The 20591-nt window shown below is 54.3% G+C and overlaps 1 protein-coding gene across 1 annotated transcript in view; it reads right to left on the bottom strand.

The window, feature by feature from the left end:
• The window catches only part of SAE1 (SUMO1 activating enzyme subunit 1), a 32598-nt gene extending 12654 nt beyond the window's left edge, over nt 1-19944 (bottom strand). Inside the window, exons 1-6 of the mRNA XM_058674670.1 lie at nt 19772-19944; nt 15521-15632; nt 13775-13948; nt 11649-11791; nt 10013-10112; nt 5612-5717 (exon numbers count right to left, since the gene is read on the bottom strand). Coding sequence (XP_058530653.1) covers nt 5612-5717; nt 10013-10112; nt 11649-11791; nt 13775-13948; nt 15521-15632; nt 19772-19869 — 733 coding nt within the window. The 5' untranslated portion in view covers nt 19870-19944. The remainder of the gene's footprint in view (nt 1-5611; nt 5718-10012; nt 10113-11648; nt 11792-13774; nt 13949-15520; nt 15633-19771) is intronic.
• Between the last annotated feature and the right edge of the window lie 647 nt (nt 19945-20591).

Here is a 20591-nt window from a genome sequence, read left to right as displayed (position 1 = left end):
CTCTCCTGAACTAGGCTGACCCTCAGAAATCACGGAGCGGGGCAGGTGCTGCGGGGCTGGGGATGGAGCTGTTGCTGGGGTTGCCCGGGTCCCACACCAGAGACCTTGCTGGAGCCCTGTCTGCTCCACTCCCCGTCCAGCTTCTGGCTACTGCACCCCTCACAGGCAGCAGGTGCCAGGGGAGTTCCTGGCTCCTGAAACTCAGGCAGGCATAGCCCTTGCCTGTCACAGGCATTTGGGCAGTAAACCAAAGCATGAATGAGCTGTCACACTGCCTTTTTTTCTTAGAGATTTATTTATTTTTATTGCAAAGTCAGAGAAAAGTAGAGACAGAGAGGAAGATCTTCCATCTGATGATTCACTGCCTAAGTGACTGCAATGGCTGGCGCTGCACCGATCCAAAGCCAGGAGTCAGGAACTTCCTTCAGGTCTCCCACACAGGTGCAGGGTCCCAAGGCTTTGGCCTGTCCTCGACTGCCTTTCCCAGGCCACAAGCAGGGAGCTGGATGGGAAGTGGAGCTGCCGGGATATGAACTGATGCCCACATGGAATCCCGGTGCACGTAAGGTGAGGATTCAGCCTTGACAAAGCGTTCTACAGCCTTCCGCTCTGACTCAATGCCCAAGGCAGCCGTTTTGCGCTTCCCACTGGAACGAGGTACTGCACTTTCCTGACAATCCTCAGCTCTGGATCTGGCCCAGAGCAGTCGCAGCTGGATTCGGGTTTCTCCCAGGAGGCCTGGGCACTTCTCCACACCCACCAGCACAGAGGCAGACAAGGCCATGACCGGCAGGATCTCAGCCCACCTCTCCCGGGCCTGGACACAACCTGCCTGCTCCTGCTCTCGTCCTGGAGTGGCTGCTGTCCCCATATGAGACAAGGTATTCTTTTTTTTTTCTAATGAAAATTTTTTTCTTTATTTTTGACAATCTTTACACAGTTAACTAGGGCAAAAAGGTTCAAGGGCTACAGGACAGTGGGTAAGACTGTTATTTGCACATTTTTTCTTTTTTTTTTTTTAAAGATTCATTCATTTTATTACAGCCAGATATACACAGAGGAGGAGAGACAGAGAAGAAGATCTTCCGTCCGATGATTCACTCCACAAGTGAGCCACAATGGGCCGATGCGCACCGATCTGAAGCCGGGAACCTGGAACCTCTTCCTGGTCTCCCATGCGGGTGCAGGGTCCCAATGCATTGGGTCATCCTCGACTGCTTTCCCAGGCCACAAGCAGGGAGCTGGATGGGAAGTGGAGCTGCCGGGATTAGAACCGGTGCCCATATGGGATCCCAGGGCTTTCAAGGCGAGGAACTTAGCGGCTAGGCCACGCCGCCGGGCCCTGCACATTTTTTTTTCATGTACCGGGGATAAACGGGGAGATAAAGGGAGAAGCCCCACCCAGTCCCCCACCCATCTGCCTGATGTGGGGTATGCTCCGAGGGTCTGAGACAAGGTATTCTTACACTCCTGTTATGATAAACTCACAGTAACCTCAAAAAAGAACCAATCAAAGACAAACTTCTGCCACAGGAAAGCAACTCACGCTTAATGCTTTGCCACATGCCATGGGAGAATAATCAAGATGAGACCTTCTGCCCACAGACAGCGAGGCCGGCTCTGAAGACAGTGCCAACGGCAACCCAAGTGTCCAGCCTGGCCACTTGCTCACTAGGGATACCGGAAACACACTAACCACTCAGCAGGGAAATCTCACACACGGAGCACTAGGAAATGCCTACGTGCAAGGAGTGGCCGGGCCTGGGGGGAGAGGAATGCAACAGTTCGAGGCTGGTCGGAGGCAAGGAAGAGGCAGCAGGCAGGCCAAGAGCCGCCTCAGAGTCCAACAAATGACCAGGCAAGAAAAATTCACTCACTACCACAGACTACTCATGTACCGGGGATGGCAAAGTAGCACGGTGAGTTAACCTGCAGCCTGCAGCCCTGGAATCCCACATGGGTATTGATTCAAGTCCCGGCTGTACCACCTCTGATTCACCTCCCTGCTGACATACCTGGGAAAGGAGCGGAGGACAGCCTAGTCCTTAGGTCCTGGCACCTACGTGGGAATCCAGAAGAAGCCACGGGTTCGGGCCCGGCGGCATGGCCTAGCGGCTAAAGTCCTCGCCTTGAATGTCCCGGGATCCCATATGGGCGCCGGTTCTAATCCTGGCAGCTCCACTTCCCATCCAGCTCCCTGCTTGTGGCCTGGGAAAGCAGTTGAGGACGGCCCAATGCATTGAGACCCTGCACCTGCATGGGAGACCCGGAAGAGGTTCCTGGTTCCCTGCTTCGGATCGGCGCGCACCGGCCCGTTGCGGCTCACTTGGGGAGTGAAACATTGGACGGAAGATCTTCCTCTCTGTCTCTCCTCCTCTCTGTCTCTCCTCCTCTCTGTATATCTGACTTTGCAATAAAAATAAATAAATCTTTAAAAAGAAAAAAAAAGAGTCCAATGGTGTGGCCTAGCAGCTAAAGTCCTCGCCTTGAAAGCCCCGGGATCCCATATGGGCGCCGGTTCTAATCCCGGCAGCTCCACTTCCCATCCAGCTCCCTGCTTGTGGCCTGGGAAAGCAGTCAAGGACGACCCAAACCTTTGGGACCCTGTACCCGCGTGGGAGACCTGGAAGAGGTTCCAGGTTTCTGGCTTTGGATCGGCGCGCACCGGCCCATTGTGGCTCACTTGGGGAGTGAATCATCGGACGGAAGATCTTCTTCTCTGTCTCTCCTCCTCTCTGTATATCCGGCTTTCCAATAATAATAAAATTTAAAAAAAAAAAAAAGAAGCCACGGGTTCCAGCCCGGCCACTGTGGCCTTTTAGGGAGTGAACCAGTAGATGGAGGCTCTTTCTCTCTGCCTTTGTCTCGTTGCCTCTCAAATAAATAAAATATTTTTTAGAAATATTCACTTCTGGGCCCAGCGTTATAGCCTAGCAGCTAAAGTCCTCGCCTTGCAAGCCTGGGATCCTATATGCGCACGAGTTCTAATCCCAGCTGCTCCACTTCCCATCCAGCTCCCTGCTTGTGGCCTGGGAAAGCAGTTGAGGACGGCCCACAGCCTTGGGACCCTGCACCTGCGTGGGGGACCCAGAAGAAGCTCCTGGTTCCGGACTGCCCAGCCCCAGCTGATTCAGCTGAGGAGTAACCAGAGGATGGAGAATGTCTTTTTGTCTCTCCTAACTCTGCCTTTCAAATAAGAGCCGGCAAGTTGGTTCACATCAAAGAGCGCCTGCAGCAGTGTCGCCTCAAGGACTCCCAAGTCACCAGGAACACGCCTCCCATAAGCCAGGCAGGGGTAAGCATTCCTCCAGCCACTGATCCGGGGGGTGAACGGAAGAAGAATGAGAAGCATGTCACTGGCCATTCCTGACCTGGACAATGTGTGGAGTCGCCTCTTTTTCTCAGTCTAGGGCCATGGGTTCAAGTTTCAGCTGCACTCCCCAGGCCCACGTCCTGCTGCTGCACGCCCCGGCAGGCAGCAGGTGGCAGCCCCACTTGCCAGGGCCTTGCTACCCACAAGAGCGAGCCGCATTCCTCCAGCCTGAACCAATCCCAGCTGTTACGTGCACTTGGCTGTAATCTAGCAGATGGAAGGTATTTCTCTCAAATGAATTCATACATATGGAAAAAACCATAATACACAGTTGCAAGGTAGACATACCCACTAAAGTCCCTTGAACTTTAAGCAGACAGCACCAACTCCCAGACACGTCCTATACAGATCGCCCAAGCCTCAGTAAACATCACTGCCGTGACGGTGCAGTCATATGCCACCTCCGGAGTGCACTCCAAGGCTAGGGGAATGGAAGATGATGGCTCAGGAGCACCCACCTCAAAAAATAAATAAAATAAAAACCAAATCAGCTGTAATTCCACAGTTACTAGTCTGCATAGCCATGTGTCATGGTCGTTACATGAACCATAATCCTAAAGCGACTGCTCCGTCTCAGAGGGCCATCCAGGCCACTGTTTCTTTGGCGGGTGACAGGTGGCAGCGGGCCTGGGTGACCAGCTTCTCTCCAAGGCACAGGCATGGTGCTCCCTATGACCCCAACTCGGCAGGTGCTGCCGACTCCTGCACAAGACAATCCGTGGGGTATCACCTCTTCAGTTATTCCTAAACCAATGGACACATGGCCTCCAGAAGCCCAGGCGCCTCTGCCCTACTCCCGCAGCACCACGCGGCAGCAGGGAAAACCCTTTGTTCACAGGTACCATAAACCTGCAGTCTGGCAAGTGTTACACGCTTCCTTCGAATCAGCATACACAGCACAGGACAGACATCTGGCCAAGCAGGCAAGATGCCCACATCCACACTGGACTACTTGGGTTCGAGTCCCAGCTCAGGCTTTCCTCACTTCCCACTGATGCGGACGTTCAGAGGCAGCAGGGATGGATGAAGTCGCTGGGTTTGTCACCCTCGAGACACAAATGAGTTCCCGAGGCCTGCTTCTGGAACTGCCTTGCCTGGGACAGACACTGGGTGAGTGAACCAGAGAGCGCCCTCTCTCTCCGCCTCCTACACTGCCATTAGCTGTCCTGAGGGCGGGTAGGGGAATAACCATGGCGTCTACATGGGAAGAACAATAGGAATAGAGCCGTGCCGAGAGAGGAAAGACGAAGACTGCCCACATGGGACAAAAAACGATTTGTACATCTCCGTGTTGATTTAACTAGAGACACACAGAGAAAAAGACCTCTGATCTGGTACTTCCCCAACTGCAGGAACACCAGGCGTGGCCTGAGCCGCAGCACGCAGGGAGGCAGCGCTGCTGCCTCTGAGGTTTGCGGCAGCAGGTACCTGGGACCAGGAGCCTCAGCACCCTGGGGGGCTCCCTCGGAAGGGGTTCCAGTCACACCCACCAGGTGATCTCCCGAATCGCACAGTGGACACACGAGGCCTGGGATGGGCGGCTGAGAGACTTCAGTACCGTATGCAAGTACTGTGCTGCAGGAACCGGGACACAAGGAAGAGCGGGGAAGCATGCCCCAAAACAGAAAAAGAAGTGATTTTTTTCTTTTTGCACTTTTCTCATATTTTCTACAATAAAAGGTTATTTTTATACTCATTCACAAATCAGTATTATTTGCACATTTGGCTGCTGTGCACCCTTCAGAACACAAGTAACCTCAAGTGCCTCAGTTTCCCTGTTTGCAAAATAGGGATCACACTAGTACGCTCCCCAACAATCTGTGACAATACAGAACGTCTGTAATCATCCATTTTCTAAACAAACAGAAGTGCCAGGCACAGGAAGAACACTGCCAAGCGGAGCGTCGGCAAACAGCCCCAGGTGACATTTAGTATACACGGAGAAGTAGCTCATTCACGCTGAGACGCGTTCACCCATTGATCGCCTGCAGAGGACAGGCTGGTGTCGCGGCCAGAGGAGAGGTCTACAGAGGTGAACCTGGCTGGGGAACTGCTTGCAGTGTGACAGCGACATATATATATCTATCTCTCACAGGCTCAACTTCAGGGGCCCGGGGAAGCAGAGCTCGGCGGTGTCCACTCACTGCTCAGCCTTCCGTGGCGGGGTCCCTGACAACGACTGAGGGGGAGACGCTGCCTCTGCGCACACCCCCAGTCCATGGGGCTTGGTGGCCTCACCTTGCAGGAGAAAGTAGTCGGGAGCCGTGCGCTTCAGAGCAGCCTTGGCCTTCTCGCTGCTCCAGTCCACCTCCAGAGCCTCCTTCACGGGGCAGAAGATCACCTTCTGCGGGGAGACAGGTAGAGCGGCTTAGGGGTGACGCGCACTGGCTCCCATTCCGACAGCAGGACCTCCACGCCAGCTCTCAACAATTGCATCACAAGAGTGAGGAAACAGGTCCACCTGCAAAGCACCCACTACGTGCTGCCCCAGGCCCCAGGAAAACGGGAATACACAGCACAACTCCACATACATGGCTCCATTCTTGCTCTAGTTCTGACACAAGCAGGGAGCAAGAATTTATGATTAAAAATACTCTGGGCCTGCGCGATAGCGGCTAAAGTCCTCGCCTTGAACGCGCTGGGATCCTATATGGTTGCCGGTTCTAATCCCGGCAGCTCCACTTCCCATCCAGCTCCCTGCTTGTGGCCTGGGAAGGTGGTCGAGGACGGCCCAAAGCCTTGGGACCCTGCAATTGCGTGGGAGACCCAGAGGAATCTCCTGGCTTTGGATTAGCACAGATCCGCTGTTGCAGCCGCTTGGTGAGTTCATTCCCAGCTCCCATGGACTTAGCCACTAGGCCATTGCGCCAGGCCCGAAAGAACATTTTTTTTAAAATAAAGATAGGGGCCTGGAGTGATAGCATAGCGGTTAAAGTTCTCGCCTTGAAAGCCCCAGGATCCCATATGGGCGCCAGTTCTAATCCCGGCAGCTCCACTTCCCATCCAGCTCCCTGCTTGTGGCCTGGGAAAGCAGTCGAGGACGGCCCAATGCATTGGGACACTGCACCCGCGTGGGAGACCCGGAAGAGGTTCCAGGTTCCTGGCTTCGGATCGGCGCGCACCGGCCGTTGCGGCTCACTTGGGGAGTGAATCATCAGATGGAAGATCTTCCTCTCTGTCTCTCTTCCTCTCTGTATATCTGGCTGTAATAAAATGAATAAATCTTTAAAAAATAAATAAATAAAATATCTTACAAAAAAAAAAAAAAAAAGAATCTGTGCCTCTCCTCCCGCTGTGCCGCATACATACACAAATATCTTTAAAAAATCATTGTTGGGGGCTCGGCAGCGTGGCCTGGTGGCTAAGGTCCTCGCCTTGATCCCATATGACCGCTGGTTCTAATCCCGGCAGCTCCACTTCCTCTCTGTCTCTCCTCCTCTCAGTACATCTGACTTTGTAATAAAAATAAAATAAATCTTTAAAAAAAAAAAAATCATTGTTGGACTGTGGAAATTTCCAAATAATTTATGAGAACAGTATCAATTTCCCAAATTGGTCACCCACTATTTTAGGAACAGAGGTAAAATTAAATCTGCATTTCCTGGTCCATCATGAACAAACTTAGTGCTAATTCTGATTTTTTTTTTTTAAGATTTATTTATTTTTACTACAAAGTCGGATATACTGAAAGGAGGAGAGACAGAGAGGAAGATCTTCCATCCAGTGATTCACTCCCCAAGTGAGCACAACGGCCGGTGCTGTGCCGATCCGAAGCCGGGAACCAGGAACCTCCTCCAGGTCTCCCATGCAGGCATAGGGTCCCAAAGCATTGGGCTGTCCTCGACTGCTTTCCCAGGCCACAAGCAGGGAGCTGGACGGGAAGTGGAGCTGCCGGGACTAGAACCGGCGCCCATATGGGATCCCGGGGAATTTAAGGAGAAGACCTTAGCCACTAGGCCACGTCGCCGGGCCCAGTGCTAATCCTGAAGGCGCTGGTATGGGCAGTGCCCACCATGGGCACCCAGCTCCCCAGCTCCTAGGGAGAGGGAGCAGCAGAGGCAGCACTTCATCCCCACGGGCACGCACGACGCAGCCACGTGCGAACACTTCACAAGCTTCCGAGGGGCTGCCCTTGCGAGGTGCTCTCCCCACGTCTCCCTGCGCCTGGGGCAGGTCATTCCACCTCTCCTAACTTCTCAGGCACCTGCAAACTGAGATGAGAGTTCGACAGGCCTCCCTCCACCCACTATAGTGTCCTGTACACAGTAGGTATTTTCCAAGTCCTACAAAGAGCTGGCTGTTTGTGAAGGAAGCTTATCCTGCTTTTTCTGCCTGCACTGGTCTGGACTTTGCTGCTTGGCAAGCTTGCCCTTCAGGTGCCAACTCAAACACCACAGGGCCTAGGTGGCTCCACCCCCCAGCTCCACGCCATGCTCTGCTTTATCTGCTGCCCATCAGAGTCTATGTCAGGCTGCTGACCACGACCTGATTCTGCTGGGACTTGTCTCGTGACTTTTCCCGGGTGCCAAAGGAAGCAAACCAAGTTCAGGGCGTCCCACCCCGAGCGCCAGCCACTTTCCCACTGCTGTGCTTATCGCTTTCTAGCGTGTGTGCTAGAAAGGCCAGGCGTCTTCCCAGACGGTGTGAAAACCACAAGCTTTGTTTTTCCTCTGTTTCTTAATGTTTCTAATTTAGGAGCACAATGTGTACCATGAAGCCAAAACGGCTTTACAATATCTGGTTGAACCTAGGAAAAGGGGGAGGGGAGGGAACCCTAATCAGAAACCTGTCACAGGAAACAGGAAATGGCTGCTCTGCCACCCCCACCCTGCACTTGCAGAGCCTACCCTGACTATTCTGCACAATGAAAAGTCCCGTGGTAGCCTAGTGGCTAGATCCTCGCCTTGCACCCGACGGGATCCCACAGGGACACCACTTCATAACCCGGCTGCTCCACTTCCCATCCAGCTTCCTGCTTGTGGCCTGGGAAAGCAACAGAGGATGGCTCAAAGCCTTGGAACGCTGCACCCATATGGGAGACATGGAAGAGGCTCCTGGCTTCAGATTGGCTCAGCTTTGGTTGTTGCGTCCACTTGGGGAAAGAACCAGTGGACAGAAGACTTTTCTGTCTCTCCTTCTCTCTGTATATCTGCCCATGCAATAAAATAAATAAACCTTTTTTAAAAAAAAGGAGGGGGGACGCACATCAGGGCATTCTGCACTGGAAGAGAAGCCCTAGGGCTACAGAAGCTCAGAATGGAACAGAGCTGAGGCAGTAGCCAGCTCCTCACCATCTGGTGGAGGGTACAATGACAAGGCTGCCATGGGGCATTGTCACCAGGAATGCACTGAATGCGCGCAACCTTGAGGGACTGAGCTGCTCCACAGCTGACTAACAATGTCAGCTGGGGCATATTTTGATCCCTCCAAATTCGGCCCCCGAGAGGAAGGGGCCGTCCGGAGAGCGTGGTGGCAGTGGAGCCTGCAAGAGTGGTCCACTGAGGCCGCGCACATTCTCCTCAGAGCAAGCCAAAGTGGTTCCCGAGAGGGCCCCGGGCTTGAGGGGCGGGGTGGGCAGAGGAAGACCCAGCTGTGCAGATCTGGCAGCGCCCATCCTGGCTCCTGCATTTGGATGTGCCCAAGCAGGGCAAGTCCTTAAGCCTGGGAGGGCTTAAGCCATACAGGCCTTCACACCAAGGCCAAGTTCCACCCTCGTGAGAGGGCGTGATTCCTACACCGACAGGCCTACGAAGCTGCTTCTGCACTCCTCCCTCCCACCCCACCCCCACCCCCGCAAACTCACCAAAGCCAGTCAGATAAGCCTTACCGGAACCTCATAAAGGAAGGAAGGAAGGAAGGACAAAAAAAAGAAAGGAGCCAAGTTTTGGCCGAAATACCCATGTTCCCTGTGACCCTGTAAACAGACACTAAAATTAGAGCTTCGTCACATCTCTGCATCACACTCGCAGCTCCACGCGATTCCAACACAAATCCACACAGCATGGAGGGTGCCCCCCTCTGCGGCTCCTGCGGGTTTCTGGGGGTCTCGGCGCTCTTGGGAACCCCTCTCCGAGCAACTGCAAGGCCATGCTGTGACCAACACTCAACCACACAGCGTGGTAAGCCTGGCTTGGCACCCCGTTTTCCTCCTCACTGGACAAATCCAGCGCCGGCCACTCCGTTTCCTTTCCTGCGCTGGCCGACTGGGCTCCGACGGCGGCCGCCTCCCAGCTAACAGGACTTCCCTGGCCCACCCCCTGCTCCCTTCTCTAACATGAATTCAGTTACTGCCCCTCATCCTAAGACAAACCACCTTACAACATGAATGTCTGATGACAACTGCCCGAAGGGAAGGCTTTTCTTATTAAAATTACTCCATACAACCAGGTCAACAGTGGGGCCTCTGGTCAACAGCACGCAAACCAGCACTCCAAAAACGCTCATAGAAAAGCCTACACTGTTGGTTCTCTTACAAGCCACATCTGGCCAGGCCCTTCATGCCTCAGCAGTAACAGCTGGCGAGCACTTAGCAGCTGCCTCCCCACAAGCCAGGCCCGGCCCGTGTCCTCTGGCACCTGCCATGGCGACAGGCGAGCCTCAGGGCCCGAGCCCTGCCCTCCCACCCTCACAGGCTCCTACCTTTTTCACCATGGTGGTCTCTGACGGATCCAGTTTGGCTCTCTTGGTATCGGGTCTGTCTTCCAGGCCCTGGCTAACCTTGGCAACTTTAGTTTTCTCCCTAGAGGGTGACAAGGGGACTGAATCAGTAAATCGTGCCATTAAAATTTAAAAAAAAAAAAAAGAAGAAAGAAGGAAAGAAGGGAGGGAGGAAGAAATGAAAGAGAGAGAGAGAGAGAAAGAGCGAGCAAGCGAGCAGTACTACCCACAAAATAAGATGGCAAGCAAAGCTTTGGAGTCCTACAAACCTGGGTTCTAATGCCAGCTCTGAGAGCTGATAAGTCAGTTCCCAAACATCATAAACTGCCCAGCCTGTGGCCCAACACCTAGGAGTTTTCAATCAATCCAGTGATTCCTTTGTAAACATTCTCCTAGAGCTATAAAATAAACAGCCACACTTCATTCCTCATTGTGCCGTGAGCAGGTTACAATAAAATAATCGGTCCAGCTTTTTTTTTTTTTTAAGACTTACTTGTTTTTATCGGATAGTCAGATTTTACAGATAAAAAGACAGAGATCTTCTGTCCGCTGGTTCACTCCCCAAAGGGCCCAAGTGGCCAGAGCTAAGCTAGTCTGAAACCAGCAGACAGGAGCCAGGAGTTTCCTGAGGGTCTCCCATGTGGACAGAGTCCCAAAGCTTTGGGCCATCCTCTGCTGCTTCCCCAGGCCTCAGGCTGGATGGGAAGTGAAGCAGCCAAGACATGAACCAGAGCCCATATGGGACCCCAGTGCAAGCAAGGTGAGGGTGTAGCCACTAGGCTAAGATGCTGGGCCCTAGGCCACTTTTCATTATTATGACCTCCTTGTCCATCTTCAATGTACCCAAGATTGGTCCTCGGCCATAAACACGGGAGCATTAGCAGATACCCGGAATCTGTTTGTCCTTCCAATGCCACAGCTTCACTGGCAAGAAACAGGCGGCCCTGAGATCTTCAGTGTAATGCCCAACTGACCAGCAAAGTTCAGCTCTGAGTTCGAAGCTCCACCCCACCACGTAGGGCCTCGCTTTACTTCTCATTAGCAAGTGGGGGGAAGGTGCGGGGAGCTCCAGGAGCTGCAGCCAGAACACCAGCTTAGAGTTTTAAAATACTCCATCCCCTGCCACCTTTCATCCAGCAGCTGCAAGCCCCACACCGGCAGGCCCCGGCATGTGGGAGCTGCCAAGGTCTGCGGCCTCTGTGTTCTACAGCAGAGAGCCAGGGCTGTTTCCCCCAGGGCAGTCACTGGACCTGGGAGCATTGCCTAGGGAGCCTCGGGCTGACTGGGCCACAGAGACAGCCCGTCTCACCCTTTGGTACAGTTTTGACTACCTTTCAACCTGAACACATGTCCACCCAGGCTGGGGAACCCAGGTGTACAAACCCAGCAAGCCTTCCCAAGGCAGATGTGCCTCGGTACCAAGCCCAGACTCTCAGACTCTCCTTCTACAAGTCTGCTTGCTTTAGAATCAGATGAGCCAGGGGCCGCATGTCACACAGCCCGGAACCTCAGGCGGTGTGAGCTGACTTCAGCATCCCCGCCGAATGATTTCCTTCAAGGGTTCCTTTCCCTACCAGTAAACAGAACTAACTTCTGAAAATGGTCTCCCAGCACTTACTCCACAAACTCATGCTCCCCAAGGTTGGCAAATGTGTATCCGTGGTAGCCGAAAACATCTCCTGTGAAGAACTTGATGCTGTTTTTGTGACAGATCTGGTCCACTTTAACAATGACATCCCGGGAGCAGCAGGTCAGACACACCTGCAGAGAGAGCAGGGGAGGTCGGCGTGAGCTCCGGGGTCACGCCACGCGTGGGTCGGCCCCGCCGTCCACGCACCTCCTAACGAGCAGGCATACCCTCTCCGGGCATGTTGAAAGCCAGCTCCAAACTGGCACAAGTTCTCTGAGCCCAAGGATAGAAGATGACAGAAGAAAAGTTGCAGGTTTCACTATGTGGAAAATGTAAATTACAAGACTGTCACTTTCTGCAATCAAAACAAAGATGTGCCTAGCCAGGAAGCCAAGCACTGCAGGAGCCTGCTCCTCCAAACCTGTGAGCCTAGATAAAGCACATTCCACACTTCCACGAGAAACACAGCAGTAACCTAATAAGCTATCTCTGAATTCTTAAACCTATTAAAATCCACACTTGATCTTAGCCAAAAGGCTGAGAAGCCATTAAATCTGTTAAAATCCAAATGAGCTAGAGTGAAAGGCAAGGCTGGCTGCCGCTCTTGTTTACACTGAGCCGAAGGTCATCTCTCAACCCGAGGACGCCTCTCCCCTTTAGTCTAATACGTTGAGATCAGAAAATCCTGCTGAGACCTTTTCCAGATCTCCGCAGCAAACTACCTCAATTGACGGACACAGGAAGGCTTATGGACCAGGTGAACTTTCCTGAGAGCGGGATCCGCAGGGCGGCTCGGGCGCCCAGGTTGTCCCAGCAGGGCTGAGGAACTGGAAATGGCAAAGCTAATGGGCACTCTCAGAGGATCGGGCTGAGAGACAACTTCCACCCAGCAGCGTTTCCCCGGACAAGCGAGGTCCTGGGCGAGGTCCTCTGCTGCGGTGGAAGCAGCTCACTCAGAGGATGCAGCCTCACGGAAACGGCAAGAAAGCCACAGGGGAACCCACAGTACAACAGCCCCATGGGGTCAAGACACCCCCAACCTGGCTCATGAAGCCACCAGCATTACACGACCAACTGGCCGTGGCTTCAGACGTAACAAAGCCTCTTCCAATCCTCTAAGTTCAAGGGAGCCCTTGAAGTGCCCAATGTGGCTGCCACAGACAAGGAAGTCAGGACACCACCCCAGTGGTACCCGAGGTTACAAAGGACACCCTCACAGGTGATGCCCAGTCTACACTGTATCTGAATAAATGTGAACGAGAAATCTACCTATACAAGCCACTCTACTCCAATTCCAACCACTCACCTGACTGGTCTGCCATCTGGAACCAAGGCGCTCACAACCGCGCCAGTCAGCCAAGATCTGGTAAGCTTTCCCAGTGCACAGAAAACCACGTGGCCGACACACACTTAAAACTGCACCTGTCGGGCTTGGCAGCGTGGCCTAGTGGCTAAGGTCCTCGCCTTGATCCCATATGGCCGCTGGTTCTGATCCCGGCAGCTCCACTTCCTCTCTGTCTCTCCTCCTCTCAGTATATCTGACTTTGTAATAAAAATAAAAATAAATCTTTAAAAAAAAAAAAAAAGAAAAAAAAACAAAACAAAAAAAACTGCACCTGTCTTTTCACTTCTGCACAGACCTGGTCGTGAAACCCAACGAGGACTACAGTGAGTCTATCTAACCATGGCAACGTGGTCCCGGTGGCTGTAAAACAGACGGGCAGATCGACGCAGACCAGGATCAGGTGTGCTCTTGCTCAAGACAAAACAAATCTGTAGTTTGATTTTTTCTAACCCAAAATATGCCTCTACCAGCTAAAGTTATCACCAACTCAAGAAGCACCAGGGAGAAAACATTTGCAATTAGATGCATCGCCGCTCTGTGCAAAGATCCTGGAAGGAAGGCAAACGCCAGTGCGCAGAGACGGTCTGGGGCCGGATGCCCGGGCAAGCAGCCAGCAGCCAGCGCTGGGCACAGGCGGCTCCAGCAGGCCCAACAGACGGCCCTGCCTCGGGGCACATCGCAAGCCAAGAGACGAGCCGCCTACAGTGGCGCCTGGGGAAAAGCTCAGAACCCAGGCAGAGAACGCTCCCTGACCCCCAGGGAAACTCACGGCGTCAAACTGGCTGAAGAAAGACTCGGGTTTCTTCTCCAGCTCCTCGGTGTCCACCTTCACTTCCACCATCGGGTTGAGATTCTGAGCCCGCTCCAAGGAGGCTTCGGCTCTATTCCGGCCAACGGACCCACTCCGAATCAGGAACTGTGCTCCAGGATCCTCCGGAGAGACCTAGGGGGCATTTCATGTTTTTCTTAATCCTTTACTTTTCCTGGAAAACCATCTCAAAGCCAATAATGTGCCTGATTACCTAACTGGGATGCTAGCTCCCGTGACAATGTACCTAAGGCACACTCCCTACTCTCACCCCCCACCCCACAGAAGGACACTGGGGAGTAGGATGCAGCACTGTGGCACAGCAGGCAGCGCCACCACCTGCTGCACCTCCAATCCAGCTCCCTGCCAATGCATCTGCTGGGAGAGCAACCAGAGATGGCTCCAGCAGGAGAGGCCGATGCAGCTCCCGCCTTGGACCTGACCCAATCCTAACTGTTCTGGCCATTTGAAGAGTGATCCAGGGCCCGGTGGCATGGCCTAACGGCTAAAGCCCTCACCTTGAATGCCCCGGGATCCCATATGGGCGCCGGTTCTAATCCCGGCAGCTCCACTTCCCATCCAGCTCCCTGCTTGTGGCCTGGGAAAGCAGTCGAGGACAGCCCAATGCTTTGGGACACTGCACCCGCGTGGGAGACCTGGAAGAGGTCCCTGGTTCCCGGCTTCAGATCGGCGCGCACCGGCCCGTTGCGGCTCACTTGGGGAGTGAATCACTGGACGGAAGATTTTCCTCTCTGTCTCTCCTCCTCTCTGTAATATCTGACTTTGTAATAAAATAAATAAATCTTTAAAAAAAAAAAGAGTGATCCAGTGGACAGAAGCTGGCTCTCTACATATGTGTAGCTCTGTCTTTCAAATAATAAAGACAAAATCTTGAAAACATTTAAAAAATTTTAAGACACTTGACTTGAATTTTCTTCCAGGCTACTGATGGTTGAACAGCGCCCCCTTGTGTTTATAAAGACAAACAGGCACATCCTCAACTGCTTACAAATGGTAGGACCTGAGGAGGCACCGACCACGGGGGAACCAGGCACCCAGCACGTGGGGAAACCAGAAGACACCCGACTCCTGCAGCTGCATGTGCATGGGCCACCCCGGGGAACACCCACTCCTGTGTGCCCCAGCTGGAATCCAGGTGCTGCTCTCAATTTTAGCTTCCTGCTCCTGGGCACCCTGACGAGTAGCAGGGGATGGATCAAGTACTCTGGAATGTGCCACTCCCACAGAAAACCTAGCCTGACTTCCAGGCTGGCTTCGACCTGGCCCAGGTACAGAGCTGTGGGCACAGATATAATTTAAAAAAGAAAGAATGTTAGCGGTGAAGGTGACACAACGCCCACAGGAAACTCAGCCTTCCCAGTCAGTTACTTCGGATTTTTCTTTTTTAGGCTTTATTTTGGTTTTGATGCTGTTCACATAGTCAACAAAAATGCAGGCCCAGGAGGACCATCAAACAGGGTGGGGAGGGCCAAGGTACGGGGGAGGCTGGAGGCACATACTTCCAGTTTTCCTTGTCTTCTCTTTTCTGCCCAGGAGATTTTTAGGCATACATGATAAGACCACTTCCTCATACTTTTCCCAAGCACGATCCCGTTTTCCGTCCCTGGGAGCTCGTCTGCCCGGTCCCAGCACACAGCAAGCACGCAGCGTGCCCGGCTCCCGCTGAGGAGGCGACACGACCCGCACCTGCTCGTGGTCCAGCATGGTCAGTCCCTTCACTCCTGCCAGGATGAGGTTTTTGGCGATTTCAGCCCCAAGGCCTTTCATGCCGACGAGGAGCACCCGGGAGGCCCGCAGCCTGTGGGGCAGACAAGGGAACCAGGTGAGAGCCAGGCGGCCTGCTGGGCCACCAGAGAACAAGCCAAGGAGAGGATGTGGGCTCCGCCTGGATGCACTCAAGTGTCAACACCTCCGGGCCGTCCTGCACTGCCTCCCCAGGCCCCAAGCACAGAGCTGGAGGGGAAGCGGACAAGATGGGACAAGAATCAGCACCTACATGGGATCCTGGCGCTTGCAAGGAGAGGACTTTAACCACTAGGTTACTGTGCCAGGCCCTTAAATAAAATCTTTCCAAGGAAACTGTTGGATTCGCTGACCACCTGTGAAGGAACAAATCGGGTCTCTGGAGGCCGTGGGCTCATACGTCTGAGAAAGGGGCGCTCTGCGAGTTAAGAGAGCCCTCACCCCATTCCTGCTCAGGGAACCATCCGTGAAGGAACAAATCAGCCAAGTATAGAAAAAATATAGATGGCCTTCATTCAAAGAAAGCCCTTACACAGGCCTTTCTTCCCTGTGGAGCCGACACAGACACGGAGGAAGGAGCTACAGAGGAACAGGAACAGGCGAGGAAAGAAACGTGCAGGGGTTTTCAACTCCTCTTGACACGGATGCCAAAAGCAGGTGTCGCTTCGGTCCTTATTTGGTGAGGAATGCTGGCTTGTGTCCCTCATTGGCTCAGCAGTGGCTCCACTGCCTCGAGGGCGCTGGGTTTCCGCTGTCCCTTCTGGGTTTCAATTGGAGGCCTGAGTGACAGACAGGTTGGAAGCAGGCTCTGCCCTCTTCCCATAGCCACGGCAACCATCAGGGCCCACACCAAGAATGAGGTGACTGCAGAGGCCTGTCCAGGAGTGAGAGGCTGGGAGGGCGGAGGGGCGTGGAAGGAGTGAAGATCTCAGGAGACACAGGTCACAGCTCGCTGGCAGTACCAGAACGGGGCAAATCTTGCAAGCCTTGGGAAAGGGGAAGCAGGAAGTGGCGCAGGGTACAAGAAGGGATGTTGGAAACACTTCTCCCCCTCGGCAGGGCCCTGGGGCCAGCCTCCTGCAGCTTCACCAGGGCCCCCAGTGGGCACTTCCTGCCTGTATTACTGACATCCTGAGGTAGCAGTTCCCTTTAGGAACTGCCTTACACAACTCAAGGGGACACAAAACTTGCACAACACTAAGCTCACAGCAGCCCCGGCGAACCACTCAGCCCCACTTGCATAACCGCCGGCCACACCACTTCTCAACTAAAAAACAACCCCAGCCTCGCCCCTTGTCTCACTGCTTCCATTCCTGGTCCCCACAAGCCCTGGCCCCCGTCTCCACCGGACCTTACCACATCAGCCAGGTGCCGGCATGGCGCATTAGCGGGTTCAGCTGCTGCCTGTGAAGCCGACATCACACACAGTGTGCCAACCCGGCCTGGCTGCTCTGCTTCGGGTCCCGTTTCCTGCTGGCGCACGTGGAAAGCAGCAGACGGGCTGGCTGCGAGGTCCCTGCCTGCCGTGCTCTGGGTTTCAGCCTGGCCCAGCAATGACCGTTGCAGCCACTTGGGGAAAGAGCCAGCAGATGGACGATTCTCTCTCTGCTTTCAGCTATTTGCTTGCCCCGTCCCTTCGCAGCTGCACTATGTGTCCCTTCCGCTCCAGGAAAGGCTTCCGGTCCTGACTTTGGTGCCAATTCTTCAATGTTCCTCTGCCAACCCAAGGCATATCGGCTCCTAGGCAGCCAACAGCATAGCAACAGCCACTGGCCACCTCGGGGAAGATGAGAGGACCCAACTTTGCGGGCTGTCATGAAGATGAAACAAATCAAGGTTTGTAGAGCAGCTGGAGCAGCGCCTGGCACGTGAGTGCTACTGAGGCAACAACTCAGGCTGGTCTCGTGTAAGAGAACGCTCCAGTGCGCAAACAGCACCCTGGAGAGAGGGTTATCACACCTTAGCCTCTGCGACCTTGCAAACACCGAAATGAACCAACCCTCAGACACCCAGATCAAATGAGTGTTTCCATAATTTCCTGTCACCGCAAGGAAATCTGGGACGCCAAAGTTAAATGGGTGCCAAGGTCACGTAGCTGATCTTACTGCACAGGCGCTAACACAAGGCTCCAGGCCACACAGCTGTGCTGCAGCAAGAATCTAAATAAAAGAGTGCACGACACAGTGGCAGAGACTAATTCCCCCACCGGCAGCGCTGGGATCCCATCTGGGCGCTGGTTTCTATCTCCGCTGCTCCACTTCCCATCCAGACCCTGCCTCTGGCCTGGGAAAGCAGTCAAGGACGGCCCAAACCCTTGGGACCCTGGACCCGTGTGGGAGACCTGGAAGAGACTCCTGGCTTCTGATCGGCTCAGTTCCAGCCTTTGCCACCATCTGGGGTCATTGTGAACCAGCAAATGGAAGAACTCTCTGTCTCTCCTTTTTAAAACCTGCCTTTCAAATATAAATAATTCGGCCTGGCGCGGTAGCATAATGGTTAAAGTCCTTGCCTTGAACACGCCAGAATCCCATATGGGCACCGATTCTAATCCCAGCGGCCCTGCTTCCCGTCCAGCTCCCTGCTTGTGGCCTGGGAAAGTAGTCAAGGAAGGGCCAAAGCCTTGGGACCCTGCACCCACATGGGAGACCCAGAGGAGCGTCTGGCTCCTGGCTTCGGATTGGGACAGCACTGGCCGTTGTGGTCACTTGGGGAGTCAACCATGGGACGGAAGATCTCTCTGTCTCTTCTCCTACATATATATCTAACTTTGCAATAAAAATAAATAAATCTTTAAAAATAAAGTCCTTGGGACCGGTGCCGTGGCCTAGAGGCTAAAGTCCTCGCCTTGAACGTGCCGGGATCCCATATAGGCGCCGGTTCTAATCCCAGCAGCTCCACTTCCCATCCAGCTCCCTGCTTGGGGCCTGGGAGAGCAGTCAAGGACAGCCCAATGCTTTGGGACCCTGCACCCGCGTGGGAGACTCAGAAGAGGTTCCTGGTTCCCAGCTTCAGATCAGCGCAGCACCGGCCGTTGCAGAATCATCGGACGGAAGATCTTCCCCTCTGTCTCTCCTCCTCTCTGTATATCTGACTTTGTAATAAAATAAATAAATCTTTAAAAAAAACATAAAATAAAAATGAAGTCCCTGTCTTGCACATGCCGGGATCCCATATGGGCCACCGTATAGGATCTAATCCCCATGGCCCTGCTTCCCATGTACCTCCTTGCATGTGGCCTGGGAAAGCAGTCGAGGACAACCCAAAGCCTTGGGACCCTGCGCCTGCGTGGCAGACCCAGAAGCTCCCCGGCTCCTGGCTTCGGATCAGTTCAGCTGCAGCCACTTGCAAAGTGAACCAGTGGAGGAAAGATCTTTCAATCTGTAAACCTACCTTTCCAATAAAAACAGATAAACACATACATATATCAAAGCTGCCAACTCCCCTTCCTGGCTTCCTCTTCTTCCAAGTCGGTAAGAGCACTCCCAGCATTCTGCATTCACTGCGCCCTAGGCCCAGGTTCCGCCAGATGGCTTGTGGGCCCCTGGCCCTCCCCTCAGGTCCTGGGCCCCCTGGCACCTCCCGGGGGGGGCCTTCACCAGGCCGCCCCATCACAACAGCGCCCTTCTCTCTCCAGTTTCCACGGAGCTGCAGGTTGTGTTCCGTTTTCTCCCAAGCACTTGCACGACCCAGACATGACACGCCTTCCCCAATACCCAACCCCTCCAAACCCTCCTTTTCCAGGGGGGCTCTGGGCAACCTCTTCCGGTACCCCCAGACCACCTCTTCACCCCCGCCCCCCTAGACTCCGCCATCCTTTACTCTCTACAGGCCCACTGGAGGGAACTTGCTCAGAAACTCCTGGAAAGCCTCATTCTTCCAGCGGACCCGCCCCCTTCGAGGGGGTAAACTCAACGCTCCACGAGTCTCTCAGCATCCAGTTTGCACCAAGGAGAAATGAATGAATGACCCATGCCTCCCCGCGCCCCCACATCATTCATTCCAAGCACCTTGATGCCTTCCCAGCCCCCCCCAAACCTCCCCTCACCCGAACCGCGCCGTCACTCCTTCCGGGCGTCCGGGCCCTGAAGTGGAATCTTCAGGCGACTCCCCCAGGCCGCCAGGAGAGGCCTGTCCACCCCAACCCGCCCCCTCCGCGCCACCAAGGCGGCGTCTCCAGCCCCACGCGGCCCTGACCGTTTCTGCGCCTCCAGGCCCCAGAGGCGGATCTGTCGGTCATACTGCGCGGCCTCCTCCTCGCTGATGCCGCCGCCCGCTTCCTCCTTCTCAACCATGGCGCTGCCTGCGCTACGATCCCACCAACAGCCAGCCGGCCCAGCGCGCCGCCAACCGCCCAACGCGAGGGCTGCGTCTGCGCCTGCGCCGAGGCGCCGCGCCTGCGCACTGGCTCCCCGAGAGCCTCGGGGACCCGCCGGACAGGGCATGTATCTGTGGGTCACGTGACAGATGCTCCAGCCAATCCTGGATGAAAACATGGCGCTCTCCGCGGGCGATGGCCGCGTGGCCATGGAGGAGGCCTTTCGGTTCTGGGTGTATTGACGAGCGCGTCTGCGGAGTCTCTGGCTTGGGAGGGAGAAGCCAATGAAATAATTAAGTAGGGAGAAAAATGCTGTCTTCGTGAAATTTACCAGGAAAAATAACAGACTTGGGCCCGGCGCGGCTAAAGTCCTCTTCTTGAAGGTGCCTGGGATCCCATACGGTCGCCGGTTCTAATCCCGGCGGCCCGGCTTCCCATCCAGCTCCCTGCCTGTGGCCTGGGAAATTAGTCGAGGACGGCCCAAAGCCTTGGGACGCTATACCTGTTTGGGAGACCTGGAAGAATTCTTGGCTCCTGGCTCCTCATCGGCGCAGCCCTGGCAGTTGCGGTCATTTGGGGAGTGAATAATCGGACGAAAGATCCTACTCTCTGTCTCTCCTCCTCTCTGTATATCTGCCTTTCCAATAAAAATAAATAAAACTTAAAAAAAAAATCAGCCTCCTCGAGGGTCAGAGCGAG

This window comes from Ochotona princeps, chromosome 16 (assembly GCF_030435755.1).
Source record: "Ochotona princeps isolate mOchPri1 chromosome 16, mOchPri1.hap1, whole genome shotgun sequence".
Lineage (NCBI taxonomy): Eukaryota > Metazoa > Chordata > Mammalia > Lagomorpha > Ochotonidae > Ochotona > Ochotona princeps.
This window is presented reverse-complemented; position numbering and strand designations above follow the sequence as displayed.